At 34.1% G+C, this 23865-nt stretch overlaps 2 protein-coding genes across 4 annotated transcripts in view; one reads left to right on the top strand and one right to left on the bottom strand.

The window, feature by feature from the left end:
- The first annotated feature begins 291 nt into the window (after nucleotides 1-291).
- LOC146541768 (guanine nucleotide-exchange factor SEC12) lies at nucleotides 292-3883 on the top strand. The gene is made up of 7 exons (XM_085192363.1): nucleotides 292-621; nucleotides 788-1137; nucleotides 1224-1362; nucleotides 1929-2086; nucleotides 2495-2738; nucleotides 3162-3315; nucleotides 3637-3883. Exons 1-7 carry the CDS (start codon nucleotides 487-489, stop codon nucleotides 3720-3722), a joined length of 1266 nt encoding a protein of 421 aa, XP_085048489.1. The 5' UTR covers nucleotides 292-486; the 3' UTR covers nucleotides 3723-3883.
- Nucleotides 3884-4901: 1018 nt separating this feature from the next.
- Nucleotides 4902-23865, bottom strand: part of NFAT (nuclear factor of activated T cells 3) — a 69629-nt gene continuing 50665 nt past the window's right edge. For all 3 annotated transcript variants that reach the window (XM_085192338.1, XM_085192354.1, XM_085192344.1), the window contains 10 exons: nucleotides 20985-21314; nucleotides 20657-20756; nucleotides 20262-20444; nucleotides 18003-18180; nucleotides 17451-17635; nucleotides 16755-16941; nucleotides 13353-13459; nucleotides 12972-13112; nucleotides 11782-12859; nucleotides 4902-7535 (listed from right to left, as the gene is read on the bottom strand). In XM_085192338.1, the coding sequence (XP_085048464.1) occupies nucleotides 7531-7535; nucleotides 11782-12859; nucleotides 12972-13112; nucleotides 13353-13459; nucleotides 16755-16941; nucleotides 17451-17635; nucleotides 18003-18180; nucleotides 20262-20444; nucleotides 20657-20756; nucleotides 20985-21314 (2494 nt within the window). In that variant the 3' untranslated portion in view covers nucleotides 4902-7530. The remainder of the gene's footprint in view (nucleotides 7536-11781; nucleotides 12860-12971; nucleotides 13113-13352; nucleotides 13460-16754; nucleotides 16942-17450; nucleotides 17636-18002; nucleotides 18181-20261; nucleotides 20445-20656; nucleotides 20757-20984; nucleotides 21315-23865) is intronic.

The following is a 23865-nucleotide window of genomic DNA, read 5'->3' as shown; positions in this document are numbered from 1 at the left end:
TCACAGTATAATAATATTAATATTTTGATACAGAATACGTTAACGATAAAAAACTACCAAACTTTCCGTACCACAAAATAACTTTTATTTTACCTCTCCCAACTTTACGTCGTCGTAGCTTCCATTATATAATAAATTTGTTCTTTAAATAATAAAAAAATGGTAGTAGATTTACTAACGAAAATCATTGGATATTATATAAAAAAAACTTCTTTGGTTTCGTGTCTATTCACTCCGCGATTTCATCAGAGAAAAGAATCTTTTAAGTTTTAACATTGACAACTGTCAAATTGACTTTTGTCATGTTGGAAGTAGTAAAATTCCAATTCGAGTCAGTTGTTTAGGTCCTGGTTTTAAACATATTATTTTAAGTATTTATAATTTAGAAGTATATTAAAGACTGATGTGGTTATATCTAGTAATTAAGTAGTGATAATTGATCTAGGCTTGTAATAAAATAAAGATTAACACATGTTCTAAGTGAAGATGTCTCGAAATAGGTGTGATGGTTTACTTGCGAAGGTCGATTTTCCTCTTTACACACTCCAAACGCTGACGAGTCGTCATGTACTCGTGGCTGGCGGTGGAGGAGCATCTAATACAGGCGTCGCGAATGGATTCGTAAGTATTACTTAATGCTTATCAAGGAAAACAACTTCTGCACTTTGCTTTTTGTTACTTGCAAACCGATACGCGTCAGCAATTTTACTATATTACTAGATTCTTGTTTACATTGTGTGTTAATGCAATAACCTGTTACTTCGTATATATCTTTATTTATTTTTAGGAAATATTTGAATTATCACACAATGGAACACGCTTTGTTGCGGAAGAGGTGATGAGGTACGAAACAGGACCTAATGTTGTGATGACATGTTCAGTACAAAACGCGCAGAATCGTATATTTTTAGCAGCCGGTCAGGAAAGTCACTGCCAGTTGTATAAAGTCAATGTTAAAATGGTAGATGCAGCAGAGATGCGCCGTGGTAGTTTCAGGGCTGAAAATGGGCTAGTACGTCGTCGTCGAACTATATCTGAAAATGACAACATATCAAAAATGGAAAGCCATAACCACAGTACAGATAAGAGGATGTCATTTGAAATACGGCCGTTTGAGAGTGTACAAACAGATTTCGCGTTAGTACTAATCACATTTAATAATGCTATAAATAAAACCTCTCTGCTGTATCATAATAATTTATCTTGCTATACAATTATTTCAGTGAAGATCCACTGCAAAGGGTGGTAACAATCAGCCATAATGGAAAACTAATGGCAACAGGTGGAGTGGATGGCAAAGTTAGAATATGGTCATTTCCAAAAATGCAACTCTTGTTTGAATTACAAGGACATACTAAAGAGGTATGCAGCCATAATAGTAGCATTACTTTTTTTTACATTCATGCACCTCCCATAGATGGTAAAAAAATCAGAGAAAATTAAATTTTTACAACCCCAATATCAGGAATTCAGTGTTGGGCAATGGAAACTGACATACTTAGCATCTCAAAAATTATTCAAATATAATTATTCCCATTAGCTCGACTCTCTGACATTGTCCCTCTGCACCACTAGGGCCTCATGATATTTATTTAATAGTATAGATAATAAAACTCAATGCTAACATCCAATACTACAATATGATTCTTTTGAATTGGCTTAATCCCATAGTAAACTAAAAGGTTTAACATTATATGAGACCACAATGTGTTCATTGTAATTAAGATTCCCCTTATTTAATTTATTATACTATAATTAATAACACTGTGACCTAGTGGACTATTACATGTGTATACTCCTTAGAATCTTACATCTGTGGTACATTAACACATCTGATTGTAAAATGAATTTGGTTGTGCATTTATCTTCTCACAGGGGAGTGGCTTATTTACTTGACTTATAAGTTGTTTCTTTATTTCTTTTTACAGTTGGATGATCTAGATTTTAGTCCATTTGATGATAAATTGGTGAGTATAGCAAAAGATGGGCAAGCGCTGCTGTGGGGGACGAATGCCAAAGCCGCACCACTGCTCAGTCTCACTTGTCAACCACCCAATGGCACTAAATATTTATTCAGAAGATGCAAGTAAGATTTTTCTCATTATGAAAAATTTCACTTTTTATGCAAATGTATAATGTTTATCTGTTTTACAAAATAAACCCTCAGTCAATGCATTCAAAAATTTTGAATTCTAATTCCTTACTTATTTAGTGAAGATAGATTTAGCTAAGCTAACTTTAGATTTAGCTAAGCTGCTAAATGCTTTAATACTGCTGCTATCTTTATATGTAAAAAAAATCTTGCAGCCCTAATTCAACTCACTGCTTGATGTTGTGACTGGTTTGCAAAGCAGACATACTGATATGATCATAATACAATTTTTATCATCTTTTTTTAAACATGTTATTTTATTTTTATTAAATAATTGTTTTTTTAATCTAAGTAAAATTTCAACTCAATGATTATATTATATTCCAATAACTTTTGTTCCAGATTTGGTGCAATAGAAGATAGACAGAATGAATACAGGATGTTCACAATTGCGAATCCTTTATCTAGATCGGGAAAAGCCCAGGGTTTGATTCAACTTTGGGACCCTAAAAGTGGTGCTTTAAAGAAAACGGTGATGATAACAGAGTCCTTATCAGCGTTAGCTGTGAGAGACGACGGTAGATTTGTTGGAGTCGGCACCATGTTCAGTGGTTCTGTAGAGATTTATATTGCGTTTAGTTTGCAGGTGAGGTTTCTTTTGTTACTTATGTGTTATCTACATTTTATGTGTTAAAATTATATTTTACATTTTGTAAATTGGCATTAAGGCCGTCGTAGCGCCGGGGCACAAGGGTGTGATGCGAGGGTAAGGGTACATACATTATTATTTATAAGGTAATAATAATATTAAAAATTGGGTAATAATAATATTAAAAATTTCATTATTACCAATTAAATATTTAATATTATTATTACCTCGCTCTGGTGACGGCGTTGAGTTCCGCCACTCAACACGCAATGCGTCAAGACTTCGTCGGAAAGTGGGGGACCTAAATCTTACAGAGTGTTTTTAACTACTAGGATCGTGCGGGATACAGCGTGAAACACATAAATTACAAAACATATTTATTGTGTATAAAAATAGATAATATTTTTCTTTCTTTTCCAGCGTGTGTTACATGTAGCTGGCGCTCACGGCATGTTCGTCACCGGCCTGCAGTGGGTGGGTGCGGGTTCGGATTCGCCTCATGCGCGTTGTGAAGCGGCGCTGCTGTCCATTTCAGTGGACAACCGTCTTGTCGTCCATACCGTACCTTATGCGAGTGAGTATTTTTTATATATACTAGAGGACCCGTAGACGCATTGCCGTATGTCATCACTTACTATAAGTACAAAAGCGTATACTTATTTTATTTGTTTACAGTATCTTTTATGCATTTTAAAAATATAGCATTCTGCACAGTGCGGTGTTTCGCCACTCAACACGCAATGTAAGGAACACAGTGTCTTAACACTAGATTCCCTCTGCCTACCAGGGTAGGGTACCACATAGCAGGCTATGTGCGAGATACAGCGTGAAGCTTATTATTAATTTTGATGAGTAAATAATTCTATATTACTATTTACATGTTTTTTGTCCACAGACACGATGCCCGCATGGGTCGCCATCATACTCATCGTGTTTATATTATTTTGCACTTTTTGTCTATGTTCATATCTAGGTATATAAAAAGGAAATTATTTAATATTATATAATATGTATAGAATTATAAATAAATATAGATATTATGTAAAGTGTTGGGAGTGCTCGGTAATGGCGGACGACATACACAGGGCATTGTCTTGTATGTTTGTATAAATAGAATCAATTAAATGAATTATGGATTTGAATGAGTTTTTGTTTTTTGGTTTTGTATTAATTTGTATTTTGATATTAAAGTCGTATCTTCTATTTCAATACCCAACATGAAGTAACAAAAAGCGTATGACTTCTAAAACAAGACATTTTCAACAAAGGGTACCCACAGGTACTATAATTTTACAAATAAGGTATTGTAAGAAGCGTCTAGATCGTCCGCTGCTTACACTCTATGTGAAGTTACATTAAATTGAATGTGACATAATCTCATGAAAAAAAAAAAAAAATTAATGGTATCGTGTGGGGTATCGAATGAAAGAGCTTTCATACTTTTTGGAACGCGATATTTCAGTAGTCTGGTTTTAGTTTTTGAACTTTTTACTTTTTTATACTTTCTAAATTCCGATTATTTTCCAAATCATTCCTGTCTAATCGTAAATGAAACGTAATATTCACATATATGTTAATAGAATTTATTATCCAAAACCTTTCAAATAATTAATTAATTAATACAATTAATAATTACTTTGACTCGATTTCTACAATTCTATTCCTGAAGGCATTGCGTGTTGAGAGGCTGAACTCAACGCCAGCTTGCCTCATTACCAGAGCACAGAAATCAATATATTAAATATTTAATTTCGTCCTGATCATGAAAATGGTCAGGAAATACTAAACGTCATAAGAAACAGCAACTTTGGATATTTGATTTACATATATTGATTTACTGGGTGACAGTGTTAAGGTCCTCATTTAATATTATGATACTAAAACAATTTGTGTATCTGAACATTAGCAATGTCTCGATCTATGATAATCTACGTAGTCAAACGTATTTTTTTTTATTAGTTTTTATTGTTACTAAAAAGGTCTTTATAATTGTAATTTCAAATTCAATGTCGCCAACGTGTCCCAGTTGGGAAGTACCTATCAGTAGTAGATGCGTTTATTATTTTTACATTTCAAATAATTTTTATATGCCACTCAATTAATATCTCTAAATGGGCATAAAATTGTTAACCACATTGACTTATTCCTATATAATATAAACAAAATGAAACCCATAATTTTTTTAATAACATTTAATTACATCAAAACAAATAACATATAGATGATCATCGTAACCCTCGGCAAGTTGCATTGAATTAGACCGACTAGAGATCTATGCTACACTCCACACGCTTTCGAAGCTTACTTCACATTACATAATATAATAGCTTTATTATATAACCATATATTGTACAGACAGACATTTTAGGTTGCCTTAATCATGTCTAAATTAATGTTAAATAAATTTAAAACACTTTATTTTGCAATATACTGAAATTTTATACACTCAAGTTTATTATACAATTGAAATTTTGTGCAACAATTTGAATTGTTAGACGAAATTTCAAAATAATTAAAAAAGTGTTTTAACAAACAATGAGCTCCACATGATTCGTTGTGAAATGCATTCGTTTTTTTATCTTAATAATAAAATAAAAATGGAAGACTGATTTATATAAAAAAAAGTTCACAAAAATGTGATGTTAGTTGCGCTACACTCTGGCACCGGATACGTGTACATTTAATAATAATAAAATTTACAATTATTTTATTGTAAAAATACAAAAGACCAACTGTTTGTGACCATTCATATAATTTGGTAAAATCCATCTATAAGGAGTTATATATAAGTTAGATCTTTTTTTTTAATAGTCACTTCTCTTTGGAAAACACACTTCATTTATAGGCCACATCTTCATAATAATGTTGTAAAATATGTAAATAACAACACTATTATCAAAATGCTACAGTATAAACAAAAATAACATTTCGTTTAGTCATTATTTTCTATAACAATTTTTCTATTTAGGGACATTATATTTCATAGAGATTCAATATTACTAAAAGGTTATCATTTTTTTGCTTTTCTACATTTAATTTATATTTTTCGATCTGGTCCCTAAGTACTGTACTATATAGCAAGAAAATGTGCCAAGAGCACAAATATTCCTCTAAAGATTTTATAAAATTGGTCTAAATACCAGTACAAAATACACGTGAAATACTTATATTTTTCTAATAAATATTTTATTATATTAAAATTTGTATAGACTTTAATAATTCTGATAAACATTTAATAAATATTTATATATAATCAATCAATAGTTATACTTGGCTAGAACATTTGAACTTTTGTAAGGAATTGTTTAATTCATTCAATAGAGTGAATACAAGAAATTTGAATTATCCATAATGGACGTAAAACTTGTGGTTGGAAACAAAAATCCAAACACTACGTTTCAGTTCTATTTAAAATTTAAGTGAAGCGTTATTGAAACGAGAGTTACATTAAAAATTTGGCGCCAAATTGTTTGACAAGTAACGTCAAAGTGACTTTTTCACTGATTTTTTAAATTTGAATAGTGTGTGTGTGTTTTTTTAAATAAATACAATGAATAAAAGCTTCTAATTCTGTTACGTAGCGGCCGCCGTCGGCCGGTAATGAGATGACATCAATACTAGGCTACCTAACGCTAAGGTTACATGTAAATGGCACATTAATATGTAGCATTCGACTCGACCTATAAATGAACATTACATTACACTACGTTACATAATCTTTGCTCTATCACATCAGTACTGTTGTCCTTAGGCTGAGGCTGTATTGCATTGCGGCTTATTTATGAGAATGAAAAAAAAAAATTAAAATATTTTATACTAAAAGTATAATTTCAACTTTTATTAATATCATTAAAAGTGTTTTTTTTATTCTAAAATCATGCCGCCATGCAATACCGCCTTCGTCTTACGAATAAACAATTATCTAATGAAAAACATTTTTCTAGACCCGCGAACACTATAGCACATGTATTTGCAATACAATAAAAGTTTTATGGTGTTTTAGTGTACACTAGGTCTAACATTCATACAACGCCCGTGTGTTCACTCCTTTATTTGTTTTGATTTAAATTGTAAAGTTTTATAAAATATATTATATAAAATTGCAGTATCATATAACTTTTATACTTTTGTAAATAATCAGAAAGTGTACACAGCGGGCAAAAATACATGGCGGCTATCGAGAATCAAATACCACTAAATAGCAAATATTCAATTATATTTTTTATAAAAATTTTCACTTTGTCATTTTGTGCGTTTCAACATAATGTGGATTGTTAGAAAAAAGTACGCATTTCCAAGATTGCCGCCACACGTCAACAACAACGACATAAATACAAAGCTATTCACTATTTACATAATAAAATTCGAAAATATAACCTAACACAATCGTTCGCGTACATTCACCTGGATACATACAATTATTTTTAGGACGCGTTAATAGTTCAACGAAACATTTATTTTAAATTGCAGAAAAAGAAATCATGAAAAAAAGAAACCTCAAAATCTTAATCGAGACTTCAATCAGCAGTCTTAAAAATTTGATTGAAAATTATGAATACGATAGTTATTTAACAACTTTTAAGTAAATAGATATTTTTTAATAACAAAATAGATAAGTTTCGTCAAACTTCACAATACATTAATCATTAGCCCTGTAATACTGACTCACGTATTAATTGACCAAGCATACTTTCATCCATGGAGATTATAATAGCTTATACTACGCTAATAATTCACATAAAAACTGCGTTTGAGCCCGAACTCGATACAAATGCATCAGTGTCACCCCTCACACTGGAAAAGAGGCAAATTAATTAGTTTGTAAGTCATATTTGTATGAAAAAAAAACAGCATAATGGGTGAAGTAAAAAGTTTTGAGCGCTTTTTAAATGATTTTGCAATTTTAAACTACTATTCAATGTTTAAAAAAGTGCCTTGATGTGCAGGCGTGTAGGATTAGGCACTATTCTCTTCGACTAAATGACACTGAAGCTTTCCGGACTGGTAACGTATTAGTCCATATATCTAAAACCGTCGAGGATAAGACAGATTTGGGTGGCACGCTGTTGTAGTTAAATGTCGTGGGACAAGCCAAAGCAACCCGAAAAGTAGGCCGGATTACAGAATGATCATGTAAGAGTAACAGTTTCAAATCCATCACGGGTTTAATTAAGAAGCCTTGACATAGTCAAAGTCAAAGTCAAAGTCAAAATATCTTTATTCCATAAAAATGCTTAACATTCACTTGGACATGTCATAAAAGATAAAAAAAAAAAATGGAAAACAAAATAACCAAAAAAAATGTGCAATTTTGACTTGAAAAAAGCCCGTTCAAATGGTTGAGCTCATGAGAAGATACAGGCAAAGAAACTCATGGCCACTCTTTTTAAATGCCAACATTTGTTATAAATCACAATTAACAATTTTAACTTAGAAATAGAGCAACTCATTTCCAAACATCTTTATCGCGAACATAATCTTTAACAGAGTAATAAGCTTTTTGGCAGAGCCTGTGCTTTACCACTTTTTTAAATTTGTTCAGTGATAAATTAACCACGTCGTTTGGAAGTTTGTTATAAAAGTGTATACTTTGACCTACGAATGAGTGAGACACTTTATGGAACCTAGAGAAGGGCACAGCAAGCTTATTTTTATTTCTTAAAATATATTGATGGAGGTCACTGTTTTTATTAAATTTATTAATATTCTTATGCACATATACTAAGTTGTCGTAAATATATTGGGAGTGTAGTGTGAGGATGTTAAAGTCTTTAAATTTATTCCTTAGTGACTCCCGTGGACCCATTTTATAGACTGCTCGGACAGCCCGTTTTTGGAGCACAAAAATGGTATCTATGTCAGCGGCACTACCCCAAAGTAATAGGCCGTAAGACATAATGCTATGAAAATAGCTGAAGTATACTAAACGCGCGGTGTCAACATCGGTCAGTTGACGAATCTTGCGGACAGCATACGCTGCCGAACTAAGTCTACCAGATAAAGTTTCTATATGCGGACCCCATTGTAACTTAGCATCTAATGTTATACCTAAGAAAACAGTTTCATTAACTACTTTAAGTTCCTTATTGTTCATCAAAACCCTGGTTTCTACTTGTTGAACATTCTTAGTAAAGAACCTGATACATTTAGTTTTACTACTATTTAAAAGCAAGTTATTGGCACTAAACCAGTGTAATGTCCTAGAAAGAGCATTGTTTACATCGTCAATTTCCAATAGCCGTCTATTAACCTTAAAAACTAAAGATGTATCATCTGCAAACAACACCATTTCACAGATATCTCTCATAAGGTGAGGTAAGTCATTAATGTACAAAAGGAACAAAAACGGACCCAGAATAGAGCCTTGTGGCACCCCCAATGCTACAGGTGACCCGTGTGATAGTTTCCCGTTGACATTTACCTTTTGAATCCTATCACTTAAATAAGAAGTGAGAAGATCCAAAGCAATGCCTCTTATACCATAGTGGTGTAGCTTCCTGATAAGAGTTTTATGCTGCACACAATCAAATGCTTTGGATAAGTCACAAAACACCCCAAAGGCATCACGTGACTCCTCCCAAGCCGCGAATACACTCTCTAATAATTTGACCCCAGCATCAGATGTTGACCTTCCACGAGTGAAACCAAATTGACCTGTGTGCAGTAATTTATTTTTATTAAAATAAGTAAGAAGCTGACTGAGTATCAGCTTTTCAAAAATTTTACTAAACGTAGGTAGTACTGAAATCGGTCTGAAATTTGTGGGGTCTTGCGTACTACCTGATTTAAACAATGGAGTTATTTTACTATATTTCATCAAATCAGGAAACACTCCACAATCAATACATCTATTAAAAATTGTAATTAAATCAGGAATCAAAATATCAATTAAAGAATTTATGATATTAACTGAGACACCCCACAAGTCGGCTGTCTTTTTCATACTAATTGATTTGAAAGCTACACTAATGTCTGAAGAATTTACATGACGGAAAACGAAACCATTATAAAATTCGGGAACATTGTCTTTAATTAACGATTCTGCAATAGTGGTGGAAGAACCTAAATCGTTTGTTAGACTGACTGGGAAAGTAGAGAAAAACTTTTCAAATGCAATGGCCACTTCCAAATCGGAATCAACAATGTGACCGTCAATACTAAGTTTAAAATTAGAATCTTTCACCCTAGTTCTCCCAGTCTCGGCATTAACAACCTTCCAAGTGGCTTCAATTTTATTATTACTATTTCTGATTTTTGTTTTAATAAATAAAGATTTAGCAATTTTGCAAACTCTTTTGAAAATTTTAGAGTAAGATTTTAAGTACTCTTTAAACTCTTCACCACTATTAAACTGTTTTTCATAATATAACATATACAGTGTCTCCCTACTCTTATAAATACCTGCTGTGGCCCAGTCTCCAAAGATAGGACTATCAGTAATTGTAATCTCTTTGGGAGTAAATATTGAATGAAATTTATTAATAAAAGAGTAAAAAAAAGAATTGTACAAAGAATTGGGAGGTAAAGTTATATCTAAAACTAGTAAATTAGTTAGTAAACTAACTCTCATACGTTCCAAACGACTAGCTGTGACAGGTACAACAGCAATTCTTTTCTTAGCCACCTGTTTTTTCTTACTATAGAATTCTACTAGCTGACCAGAGTGGTCAGAATCCAATTTATTAATAATGCTTTTGTAGCATGGAATAATGTCAGTAAATATGTTATCTATACAAGTACTAGTCGTAGGAGTTATTCTGGTTGGCTCCATAAATAAATTAAGTAAATTGTGTAAAAATCTATTTAAAACATAAAAACTATTATAATTACGTAAGTAACACTATTTGCTTAATTAAATTTAGCAATTATTGTGGAAATGGGCTTCAAATTGAATTAAATTATATGAAATTAAAATTCTCAGTCGGAATCAGCTGTTAGCACCGGGGTTGCCAGAAGCGGTGACTGAGTAGGTAAGAAGATAGATAGATCTGCTCCAATCCAGAGATTTAGTAAATTTGAGCTAATTAGTTTAGGGCGAACGAAGGACGTCCAATATTGGGCAACAGGAAAAGATACAAATATCTTTCAAAAGTTTAGAAGTTTTATTAAGGGAAACGTCAAACCCCTTGATTGGAGGTGATCTCACATATTTAGTAGTATCGCACGTAACATCTGGACTACAATGGCACTAAATGACATTTTTGTAAGAATATTATAACTTTTCTTGATGGTAAAAAGCCAGTTTCCACTAGAGTATTTCTTTTATCCTCGGACTTCGGAATTATAAACAAAACAGTATAGATTCGACAGTATTACCCCAAAAATACTAATTTAAATTTTGTTAACTTTATTTTAAAAATAAATATTGAAAACTTTCGAAACTTTTTACTTTACCGATTATAATTCAATAAACTAATATATACATATTTACACATGGAATGTCTGTCAGTTTTCTTACAATTTGAACTGGACAGGTAAAAATGGTTATTTGTTATTATATTGATATAATACGTGATGTAGGTATATACAATCTATGTTAATGACTATAAATAATATTGACTAGAATATTGTACTGAAAATCTGGTCACTGGACCTAAAATTAATTAAGTGAAGTCATCTGCTTTAATAAGTTAGTTCGTAGTGTATTTTGGCAAATCGGCAGTTATTATAAGAACAATTAACAAACATACGTAAAAGTATAAAAATAAACTAAAAATAAAATAAAGTATAGTATAAGCGTATAAATATTAAGAGAAAATGCACCCGACAAAATTCTTATTATAAAACACAAAAACAAAACAGAAATATCAGATCTATTATATCCTAATTATTGTTCAATACTTTTTAAATACTAAATAATTATTTTAAACTTAATCAAATCAACGCTATTAAGTTAGAAAAAAAAGAAAAACCTGTATGACGACAAACTTTCAATAATATAACCTAATAGGATAGTTCAAAGGGAGCAAGGGACTACTGGACTAGGGGTAGGCGTGGTCGTAGGAGCGGTCTGCGCAGAAGCATATGTCCATGTACTCACCCTGGTCGAAGGTGCTCGGGTTGATGTAGGAGAGTAGGTCCTGGTCGCTCATGTCCGTGAGGCCCTGCACGGGCGCCGTCATCTCCTGCGACACGGCCTGCGACACGGCCTGCGACACCGCCTGCGAAACGGCCTGCGTCACGGCCTGTGACACCGCCTGCGACATGGCGGCCAGCGGCGCCTCGCCCGCCGGTGCCTCCCCCGCGGCCGGCGGCACCTCGCCTCCACCCGCCGGCTCCGTGCTCAGGATGTTGGCCGTGTTAATGGCCGACGTTACCAGCGCGTTCATAGTGCTGTCCGACGTCAGGATCTCCGCCGCCGCGTTCAGGATCATGGACTTCACGGCCGACGGCGGCGTCTTCACGGACGTAGGGATGTCGGGCATCATCATGAGCTCATCCTGGCCCGCGCCCGCCGGCAGCAGCGTGGACGGCGGTAGGGGCAGCCCGGCCGCGCTGGGGCTCAGCAACACGTCGGAAGCGTGTGAAGCGGACGAGGGAGACGTGGTGGAGCCCGACAGGTGGTCGTCCACGCGTGAGTTGACGAGCTCGTCCAGCTTGGCGGCGTCGTCGGGCAAGATGGCGGCCGTGGCCTTCATGGCGTCCTCCACCAGCGCCTCCATGTGCGCGCTCTGCCGCGCCAGCCGCTGTTCTATCTGCGTCGCCTCCATCTTGGTGATCGCGCTGAAGGGATTGAAACTCTCCTCCCTATTCTGTTGCACTTGGTTGTACACCATCAGTCTTTGCTCGCTGGCCGTTTGCATTGACGAGTCTGTCATCATTAGCTCAGGGTTCATGACCTTCATCTCCGTCTCAAGTGAGTTCATGGATGTTTTCGCAGAGATGAGCTGCTGCATCGTGTCTATGGTATTCATGGGGAGAATGGGCGGATCGACATATATATTGTTGGCATTGTCCGAATTAAAGATGGCGGCCGTCACTGATTCTACCATTTTATCGGTTTGAGCCTGGTTCTGTATAGCTTGGAGCTGTTGAGTAAACGAAACCAATCGCGATTCATTTTGAGAAGGCGTATTTGGAGATAATTTAATTGAATCGTAAGCACCAACAAAGCCAACCTTTAAATAAAAAATATTTTTTATTAATACTTATTATATTTTTAATAAAGTACACCTTATTTGCTTGTAAGAAAAGAACTACAATTGAGTAAACTTCAAATGTTCATCATACCTGTGTGGTTGGGTCTCTCGTGATGGTTTCGGACTTAAGACGCAGGTCCATCACACTAAGGTCTTCGGATAGCGGATTGTCGCCATCCGAACAGCCCTCAGCGCCTTCGATCAATGAGTGTTGACTGGATTCATCTTGTAACTATAGTAACAAAAATATGATAAAGAATGTATGAAATGAACGTCTTTGCAAAGGTCAATGAGAATCTTTTCAACTGCAAACCATCACAATATTGAAAGTTGAAATTTGAGATGGACTGACTTTGGATGGAGGATATTTTAAAGTTATTGTAAATTTAACAAAAAAAATTACAATCTTAAATTATAGAGACAGGCGTTGTATACCGCACTTAAGAACTAAAGAAAAATTAAGTATACACACCTCGCTCTTCAAACCAATGGGCGAGTGTGGATCGTGCACGATGATGGAGGGACGGCGCGGGGGCTGCGGCGGCGGCATCAGGGCGGCGCCCCACGAGCGCTCCTCACCTGAACACGGGGCACGTTACACAGGCTCTACCAGGATACGCCTAGCTGCGTGCCGGGTAAACCCATTTCAGTTCATGTACCACACCATACCGCACGTTGTCCGATAGTCATTGTCAGTAGTCTCTCACTTTTCATAGTCATTTACAGTCATAATAGAGAGTATAATAGTAATAGTAGTGAGATTACAATAGTTTTTAGTAGTCAGTAGTATTTTACCTTTAAGTCAGTATATTCAGTAATCAGTGTGGTAATAATCATTTTTCACATATTAAGCTAAATGATGTGATGATTTTTTTTTTCATGTGAATTTAGAAAATGTATGGTGTTATAAGATATAATAGGTTATAACTGAAATGGATTTAGGAGTAATTTTAAATATGAAGACAAATAATCACGTTTGGCACAAAATGCAACTAGCAACGTGGGAAGAGTGTCACTGCGTAATGTCTTATGTTCAATAGCGTAGAGTTCAAAATGCAAGTATATATATGTATAGTATAATTGTGTGTGTCTTTAATTATGTGTGTCCATATTCAAATAGCGAAACATTTATTATGATTAAAGTGCAAAGAAGACTATAATGTTTTACTTCGTCTTTATACTTTAATGCTGCAAAGCTAAGGAGCTCTTAAAATTAACACAAGTACAAGCAAGTGATTTAATCTAAATCTCCTCTTCTCTCTTGTTTAAAGTTGAAACTTCTTTTTGCTATGACTAAATGGACAAAGTGGAAAAAGTACACACATTATAAACAGTATATATAAAAAATTAAGATAAAAACAACAAAACTCTTCTTTCTGAAAAAAATTGAACAATTCTAGCTAACTTAATTTTATTAAGACTGGAAAAACTGAATATGTCTTAAATTTTGTTGGTCTGTCAGTAAATACTAATGGGGGAAACTAATGGTATTTAAGAAATCATAAAATAGTGACCTACGTTTTTAAAATTAATCTATCTACATGTAGGTGTTTATGTAAGATGTCTCAAACATGGTTGTAGTCAATTTGTAGGTGAGTAGTAAATATTTTGAAATGGTTTCATAAAATGTAAATTTACTGTAATTTGTTGTACTTTTGTTGAACAACTTAAAAGCGATACAATTAAATTAATTTTTAAACGTTATGTCGAAAATAAGAAATGTAAATTTTCAACGTAAATTTTGGTTTATAAAGTTATAAAGACGTAAAAATAGCGTGTATGTAGTGTACAAACGTATGCAATTGCACAGTAATAAATAAAATATTTATTTGTGTGACATGACTGTGTGTTCGTTTGTGTGTTTGTGTTTGCGTGTGAGTGTCAGTACCATAGTTAGGGGCGGCGCGGCGGCGGGCGGCAGCTCGCTCGCTACCTAGACAGACCTAGCTTGAACAGACGGGAAACAAACACGCAAATACACATCAGTCATTTCTTCCCAACTTCACTTATCTATATATGTACTATATACTATGTTATTATATAAAAACTATATATCTAACAATGCATGGAGCATGCAAGGTGTAGTTAGTACAGGCTTTGTATAATCTGTTATTTTTGTTTGAATACACACAATATTGTTATAACGCAAGTGATAGTACAGTGATTTGCTAAATTAGTTTGGTTAAATGCAACATAACCTAAGGCTAAGTAGTGTATATACAAGGTGATATAATTTGTTTTTTATATATGGGTAAAATTAAAATTCCTAATAAATTATTGCATTTAAATAATGTGTCAATTCATTTATAATTACTGTAATAGTAAACCATTATTAAGTTTAAGAGAGAATAGACGGCAGGTTAAGGGCAAATTGTAACCAAATCTTTATATATAAAAAATAATTAATATATAAAAAAATAATCATTGTTCTTTATAGAATCGTAAACTAGAGCATTTGATCATGTCACAATCTTTAGCAAAAGTGTTGTGCATGAGCTCACGAAGGTTTGTGAGTCGCTGAGATCATTTTTATTACAAATGAACAAAATCAATAAAATTACTCAAAATGAATTAAATATTTGTGTAATATCTTTCTTTCAAATTTATAAATTTAGTTGGTGCGGTTGGCGTGCGTGACGGGCGCAGGGCGCGCGCGCGTTCTTTTAAAAAAATCAGCTTCATGCTGTATGGGCGCACACAGCAGGGTGGACAGAGGGAACCTAGTGTTAAGACACTCCTTTTCCCATCTCCCGCCAAATTCTGGAGGCTTCGCATGTTGAGTGGCGGAAATGAACGCCGCGCTTTGTCTCGAAATCAGAGCGAAAAAATGAATCGAGTGGGATAGAACCCGCAACCAGTCGCGTTTACAGTCATACACCTGTACCCTTGAGCTACGACTGGCCTCGATTCATAAATGATAAATGTTGTATATTTGTAAACACCATGTATATACACCGTTTTTTTTTACCAAAATATGTATATTGTGTGAATTTGTGTGTATTCAACTGGACCATTCACGCTAAACCAGTTCAAGTTCGCTAATGTGTATTTAAGTGTAAATTTTACTTTACACAACATGTGATTAATTAACTTATTATGTTTAAATATACATTTTTATCAAAGGTTGTTAGTTTGATGTTATTTGAAAAATGTTATGCAACATTAATAGTAAAATAGGTTAAAAAATATATTTTTAGTCTAGGTATTTATAGAAACCAAAAGTTTAAGAAAAATGTTAGCAAAATAGATAAATGATTTAGCGTGAGAGGTGCAAATTTTTTTAGCAAACATATTCATATATAAAGCTCCATTTATTAAATTTGACAAGAGGCAATAAACATATTACAAAATCGATTCAGCAATTAAGATAAGATTATCTTAACGGTATTTTAATTTTAAGCAACATTTTAATTCAATACAAACTTACATTAAGCAATTTGGAACATTTAAAAAAAATTTGGTACATAAGCATTTTGTTCTACATCATGTTAGTCATGCAACATTCTAGTATATTTCTTTTATAATATAATGTAATTAATTGATCCATAGATTTGTATATAATATAGGTAATAAAATCTTTTAACACATACAGGACATTTTGATTTGGCAATATAAAATTAACGGTTGAATTCAACTAAACTGCTAATGAGAACTGTAAACTGTTAATGAGGATATCTTTAAAAAAAAAACCATAAAAAAACAACTTCCGCCTATACCGATCAACACTGTCATCAAATATATAGCCATAATTGAACGTCACTATAATATAATACAGTGACGTGTCACACATTGTCCGTATGACACGTCACGTCTAGCTTGCCACATCGTGACATGACACAGCACGATTGACGTGTCACAACAAGTCGTGTCATACCTGAGTATTTGACAGCATGGGGATGAACAGTGCAGTGGGGGGGTGGCGCGTGCGCGCGGGGCGCGGGGGTGTAGTAGAAGGCGTGGGGTTCTGACGCCTTGCCACCGGCTCTCACGAACAACTGTACGCAGACCGGCTCTGCTATGTCGGTGCGGCGGTACGGTGGTACACAGCATACTAGGTGCGTCTGTGGAATGTGGTTATATCGTTAATAGGCATATTCTCTATGTAATATATGTATAGGATATAGCAAGAAGTGCCTTTCTCTCTTTCTCTCTTTCTCTCTCTTATGGTTGTTCAAGTGCAATTTAGGTTGCCATTATTTATTTTTAAAAACTGGCTCACACCCGGCTTTTCTCAACAGATTTAGTTTTGTAGTTTAAATGCTTACAAATGTGTATTTCATTAAAGAATTTGAGGTTTAGTTATCTATCAGGTAATATGGTGTTAAATTCAATATATTATAGGTATATATGAAAGTGACACATCAGTCTAATCCCCACTATCTTGGTAAAGGCAATTTCAATATAATTTACAGAAAAAATTATATATTTTTGAAAACAACATAATCAACATAATAGATTCTTATGATCAATAAACAACATAATAGATTCTTATGATCAAGGTTAGGTAAAATCTTATGAATAAGGTTCTTAGGATCTTAAATAATATTTAATATTATTAAGCTAAGCTTGCCTGTTGAAGAAATTCCTTATCTGGCACCACCTCCTCCTCCCAGGGTGAACCATCATGTGACGCTCTGAATACCACACGCGTCTCCTTCAGGAAGTTCTTTCCTAAAAGATAAAGCTCTAGGCCTCCATTTGATGGACAGGAAACCAGAGATTTGCGACATACTTCCGGTACGCCGGGGGGTTGCGCTGTAGAATAGAATGTGGGTCTAATTATAGGTTCGAATATATCATCAATACATTTCAATTCTACATATAGTTAGATATCTTAGAATGCAAATTGCTTCAATTTCAAAGTGCAACTATAAAGACAAAATGTACTGTTTTTTGTGACCCAGCACAGTTTCTAAGTAGGCGAATATGACGAACGAATTGGTGAATCATTATATTATTTTTCTCTGATAATATGCAAAAAACATTAGATGTTAGATGCAAGATATTCTCACTCTATCTCACTGGGGTTTCTTAATGCGATACGGTCTTTGTTTACCAAATATATACCTATTATAAAAATATAAGAAAAATCAACAATCAAAAATTTAAAAAATCAACTCACTGCATATAATCTGAGTGGAGCACACTTGCAGTGTCTCCGGCTGACCGGCTGCATTCATGATCTCAGTTCGGAACACCATCCTGCATCTCGTGGACTTCTTCTTGCCGCGCGCCGCGTGGGCTCCTGCCGCGCTACCTAGCGCTTCGCCGAAACGATGCTCAACATCCACATTACGTTCCTAGAACAATTTGATTGTGTTTTTTTATCATTGATAGTTTAATATCATTATAGGACGGTGGAGTTTAAAGTCGCGTCATTGTAGGATAGTCTTAGAGACAGGATTTAAGCCTGAAAAACTAAAAGCTCGCAAAATTATAGCATTTAAAGATACATTTTGCATTACTAAACGAATAAAAAGATAGTAATGATTTCTCACATATGACACAAAGTGACAGTTGCCAAATTTGAGCAACCAACATGTTATGTTCTGATCAAAGAGAAGTTCAAAATGTATACTCAGGTAACCATTTCTTGTGTAAAAACATCGTCAGTTAAATAAATAACATAATTATAATTACAAAAGTAATAAGGAAAGCTAAAGTTGTCCATCCTATGCATATTTCCGACTAGCTGAGATAGTACGGCACGTTGACCGCGCAGATAGCCGAAGCGGCACGCTGATAGCCACGTGCCGGTGCAGCTCTATTCATATGCAATTGGGTCATTGTTTGATAAGCGTTATGTAATTTATGACTTATTTATTAATTACTTATTTCTTATAAATATTGTATTAATTCTACGAATATTTATTTTCTGTGGATACCTAGTATTAAGACACTCCATGCCCTACTTTACAAATGGTTTTAAACACATTAAGTGTAATCTAAGAATATTGTAAGGTATTTATGTTTAACTAAACTTGTTTTAATGATTGTGTAAAAAAAAAATCTAAAAAAATTCTAACAAGTAAAGCTTATTACACTGTACAAGAATATTTGGAGGATGAACATGTATGGAATTCATGTCTATTGAATGTCAGGCAGGATAGCTGCCAGCTAATGTAATAGTAAAATATACTATTGACTTTGATCAACTTACTATTGTTTAATCTATGCTGATGTTAATGTAACAAATATCAAAAGTATTATAACAGAGGGAGAGAGTAGAGTACTCCCATCTTCCTGGGAGAAGTAAATTTTGATTTCCTAATATTCAATTAAAAAACTCTGCAATTTAAAGTAATGTTTGCATAGTTATGATTCCTGCACTTTATCAGAATCTTTTTGATAATCTAAAACTATAAAGAAGAAGCAAATATGTTAAAATAAAAAATGCGGTAATATATATTTTTTAAATTATGGTGGTTCATTAAATTGTGGTATTCTGTACGACCTTACTGCGAAATTATTACTATCAGTCGTTGTCTTGCTTAGTCGATTGTCATTTCGTTTGCAATAAACTGGTTGAAAGCGGTTTCAAGGTTTACGCAATGATAAATTAACGTGAAATCATCTAAATATTTTATGTCTGTGTAAATTTTAAATATTACCTCAGATTGTTATATATAGATCTGATCTTTACTCTTTTCTGACAAAAAGACCCTGCAAGAATCACTTACAAATTATATAAATACGGGCCGTATTTATAAATAGGTTTATAAGGACTGACCTACTGGCCTTAGTTATCCATTTTTTGCCCATTTTACAGAAAATTCGTTGAGTGTGCCGAAACTTAACGCTGCACTATGCCTAATAAGGTCGGAAAAGGTTAAATTATTTATGTAGCAAAACAAACAAAATAAAAACCCGACATATTTCATTTGTCGTGATGATAATATATAATGTTTATGTTAATATTCATTTTTAATATAAATCTTAGAAATGTCAAGAGGTTACTGGAACGTCTCTATTTATAAACTGCCCATATATGGGTTGTTGAACTTTCAAATTAATTTCTATTTACTTTTTGTTGTGTAATAACCAATATAGTGTATATTGGTTGGGCTCTTTAAAGGTTTTAATTAAATTCTAAATAATCAGCTTCACGCTATAAACAATAGGGTAGGCAGAGGGAACTTAGTGTTAAGACACTTGGTTCTCCATTTTTAGCCGAATTCTGGAGGCATTGCGTGTTGAGTGGCGGATTCAACGCCACGTGTTGCCTCGACATCAGGGGGAAGAAATGAAAATATACATTTAAATAAATATTTCATTTCTTCAAGTGATCGTGAACCCACAACCAGCGCCACGACTGGCCTCGAAATTGAAATAATAAAATAATAATTTTATGATATATAGGTAATACAATATCCCAACTAACTTTGAGTATTCCAACACAATCACAAGTAACCTCCCACTTCTTAGTCGGCTCCAGGTCTATCTCTATCACCACGGTGCCGTCCTCCTTCCTCTCCTTGCACGGCGTGGAGTTCTTGCCGGAGACGCGGCACGCCTGGTAGAACATGTGCGGCGCCACTCGGCCCGTGTCCGTGCCTATGAACACCTGCGGGAAGTAAATGATACATGTTTATTTTATTAAAATCTTATAGAGACAACATTTCGGAACTCAACAACGCGATATTGGTATGTTTTTCAAACGCCCAATCTCAAGAGAAGGATTGAGCAACTGGGCTATTTATTTGCATCAAAAAATAATAAAATATTTAATCTACATTAATATCAAATAATAATAAAATATTTTATATTAATAATTACCTGTAACACAGCCGGTTTGTCATAACCAACCAATTTAACGACGGGGAACCCGTTGCCCGAGTTGTCTTTAACTGCTCCTCGGCTACCTTCAGTCTGGTACCTGTAATATTCATTATAATATTGGCTATAGTTAACTGTTGACTTTTCTTGGATTTTATTAATTTTACTTTATATGGATATATGATATCAAGGATAATTTTATTTTATAAGCAATCATTATTAACCTTGCCATTTCTCTTTGTACACTTGTATCGCTGGGGTTTCCCCATTTGGGCTGTTACAGTAATAAAAGTAAAAAAGAACCATAAAGATAAATTGTTTTAATTACCTCGCTCTGTGTTGCGTTTCGGGCTGACATAATATCTGTAATTCCACTGTACCATCTCGCGACTTGCACGTCAGCGGAGCGGACAGGCCTGGTGGGCCTGAGTGCGTGGCGGCCAACGCTCTCCGTCTGGCTAACGCTTGGGCCAACTTGCCTCCATACTTCCCACCCAGCTTGCCTCCCAATTTACCTCCCAACTTGCCTCCACTGGCGTATTTGTTGGCCAATTTACCAGTATTCCCCAGTTTGCCGCACGATCTGTACGCGGGGTCTTGGAAACGTTTCCCCGTTTCCGACATGCTTGGACTAGATATGCTGCATCCTGCTCTTATCCTGTAATTAGATATTATTTTTATTAAATAATAATATTTTAAACATAATTTGTTATCAAAAGAAGCAATCATTTGGCGGTGAAATAAAACAAATAATGGACAATCAAATATACTGTACTAATTTAAGAATGGGGTGAAGGTCTATAGAGATAAAACATTTTTGTAGCACTCCTATCGTACTGATTATTAGCATTACGAAATATCACGTAATTCCAATGACGTCGACGTCTGTAATCCATTGAACGTGCCAATTCTACAGGAAATCTATATTCTGAAGTTATATTTAAATCATTTAGAAAATAGTTGTAACAGATATACAGTCCTAATTCCTTTCCTTGAAGTTAAAGAACTTCAAGTATGGGTCATACAGGGCATTTTAAACGAGAACCTCTTTTTAAACGATATAAAACTAATTCGTAAACGTCCGAAATTTTTACAAAGATCTTCATCAAGCTCGGTAACCTAATTGTGGTCTTTTGTTCTGGAAGCGCGCAGTAGACTCTACTATCACAACATGTCAGCTGCTCCACATAAATAGCTGTTTATTTGACGAAAGTAATCCCAAGCCCGCGATAATGTTCTTGGAATTTAGTGATACGTGTATATACGCGTTGGATCAAACAAACAGTCACCCATTTGCGCTTAAGAAGGAAAACAGGCCTATAATGCTTGAATTAATTATTAAATAAACAACAATAAGAAACTGACACCGTTTTGGCTAAGTAGAATGTGCTCGACACCGCTATTGTGGATTCTAATCTCAGTAGACGTTTTATTTATAAATATTTTATGAGGCCGTCGATTTGACCTGCAACGGTTGTGGATTCGATTTCTACTTGGCGAATTAAATATTATCATTTTTTCGCTTTGGGAGGTAATAAGACAGCGTGGCATTAAGTTCCGTCACTTAACACGCTATGCCTCGCGTTTAAGCACTAGGTTCTCTCTGCTAAGACAAAAATTACTTTTTTATATGATTATTATTTAGATATGTTTTTATATTTTTTTATGCATATTGCTTCATACTTATTATTTGAATATGAGGCATTCGTTGATTTCCTTCCTTTTTTTAATATCTTTTTTTATATTTCTTTTATTTAAATTTTAATAATTATTATTATTTTACGTAAAATAATTATAAACTTTTTCGTAACGTTATGTTTTCTATCACAATAGAAACAACAGAAGGTGCTAAAGTCGCGGGCGGGAGACAGCGAGACGCATGATAAGCTATCGATTTGTTCCTCACGTGGCGAACTACCTTGAACGTGCCACAAAATGTACATTTAAATTTTTCATGGTTACTGAAAATGCTGAATATATAATATATGTAGATAAATATTAATATATAAACGTCTACAGTCGTTAACTATTTATAATTATATTTATTATTTATTATATTATATATTATTACGATTATAGAATTAGATGGCAGATATTATTAAGAAATATCTAATTTGGATGGATCATTTTATAAAGAACCCGAATAAATATTTAATTTTATTTATATAACTAAATATAGACAGCTATAGCTTCGTCAAGGAAGATCACAAGCTCATATATTATTTAACTAGCGGACCCGGACGCGGCTACGCCTGCTTGAAATATAAGAATATAATTTCTATACAAATATAATTTCAATCTAGATGAAATGCTAAAAGTGACTATTATATTTATTTTCATAAGGATGAATATCAAAATGACGCGGTAACGAACGCGGTCGCGTAGCGACGATGGTTGTTATTAACATGGCAGAATAAATTGCATGTCAAATTAGAAAGTATTTTAATTTAGTAGTATATGTGTGTAATGTAATATTATATAGCCTATAGCACTTCTGAAGAATGCAGCTTTCATACAAAACAAAAACAAAGTAAATCGATCCAGTAGATCCAGAAATCTTAGCGTTCAAACAAACAAACAAACAAACAAACAAACAAACAAACTCTTCCGCTTTATTATATTAGTATAGATAGTAAGAAATCAATTAATTTAACTCTATACTAATATAATAAAGCGGAAGAGTTTGTTTGTTTGTTTGTTTGTTTGAACGCTAAGATCTCTGCATCTACTGGTCCGATTTACATTGTTTTTGTTTTGTATGAAAGCTGCATTCTTCAGAAGTGCTATAGGCTATATAACATTACATTACACATATATACTAATAAATTTTAAAGTACTTTCTAAATTGACATGCAATTTATTCTGCCATGTTAATAACAACCGTCGCGTCGCTACGCAACCGTTACCGCGACATTTTGATATTCATCCTTATGAAGTTTGATAAATAATTAAGGAGATGTCGATGATTCGAAATCACCTAGCCTACGGGCGGCACAGTGTGACCGACGCGAAAATATTCTTATAGTCCAAGCAGGCGTAGCCGCGTCCGGGTCCACTAGTATATTAATAAAATATAATTTCGATTTATGTGCTGTCAAATTATTTAATTAGCGGGTTTTACCTACGTCTTCGTCCGCATGGTCAAATGAAAATTACTATAAGTTTTGTATGACACAACACAGGGCACGCAGTCGCCGACATTTAAAAGA

This window comes from Heliconius melpomene, chromosome 1, assembly GCF_056956725.1.
Source record: "Heliconius melpomene rosina isolate 202511_hmr_F chromosome 1, ASM5695672v1, whole genome shotgun sequence".
Classification (NCBI taxonomy): Eukaryota; Metazoa; Arthropoda; class Insecta; order Lepidoptera; family Nymphalidae; genus Heliconius; species Heliconius melpomene.
This window is presented reverse-complemented; position numbering and strand designations above follow the sequence as displayed.

What these genes read in the sequence shown, in the direction of transcription:
- LOC146541768 (XM_085192363.1), top strand. Translation starts at nt 487, where the DNA reads ATGTCTCGAAATAGGTGTGATGGTTTACTTGCGAAGGTCGATTTTCCT. An exon ending in TACAAGGACATACTAAAGAG is followed by an intron (nt 1,363 to 1,928) that starts GTATGCAGCCAT and finishes TTCTTTTTACAG; the next exon opens with TTGGATGATCTAGATTTTAG. An exon ending in CCATACCGTACCTTATGCGA is followed by an intron (nt 3,316 to 3,636) that starts GTGAGTATTTTT and finishes TTTTGTCCACAG; the next exon opens with ACACGATGCCCGCATGGGTC.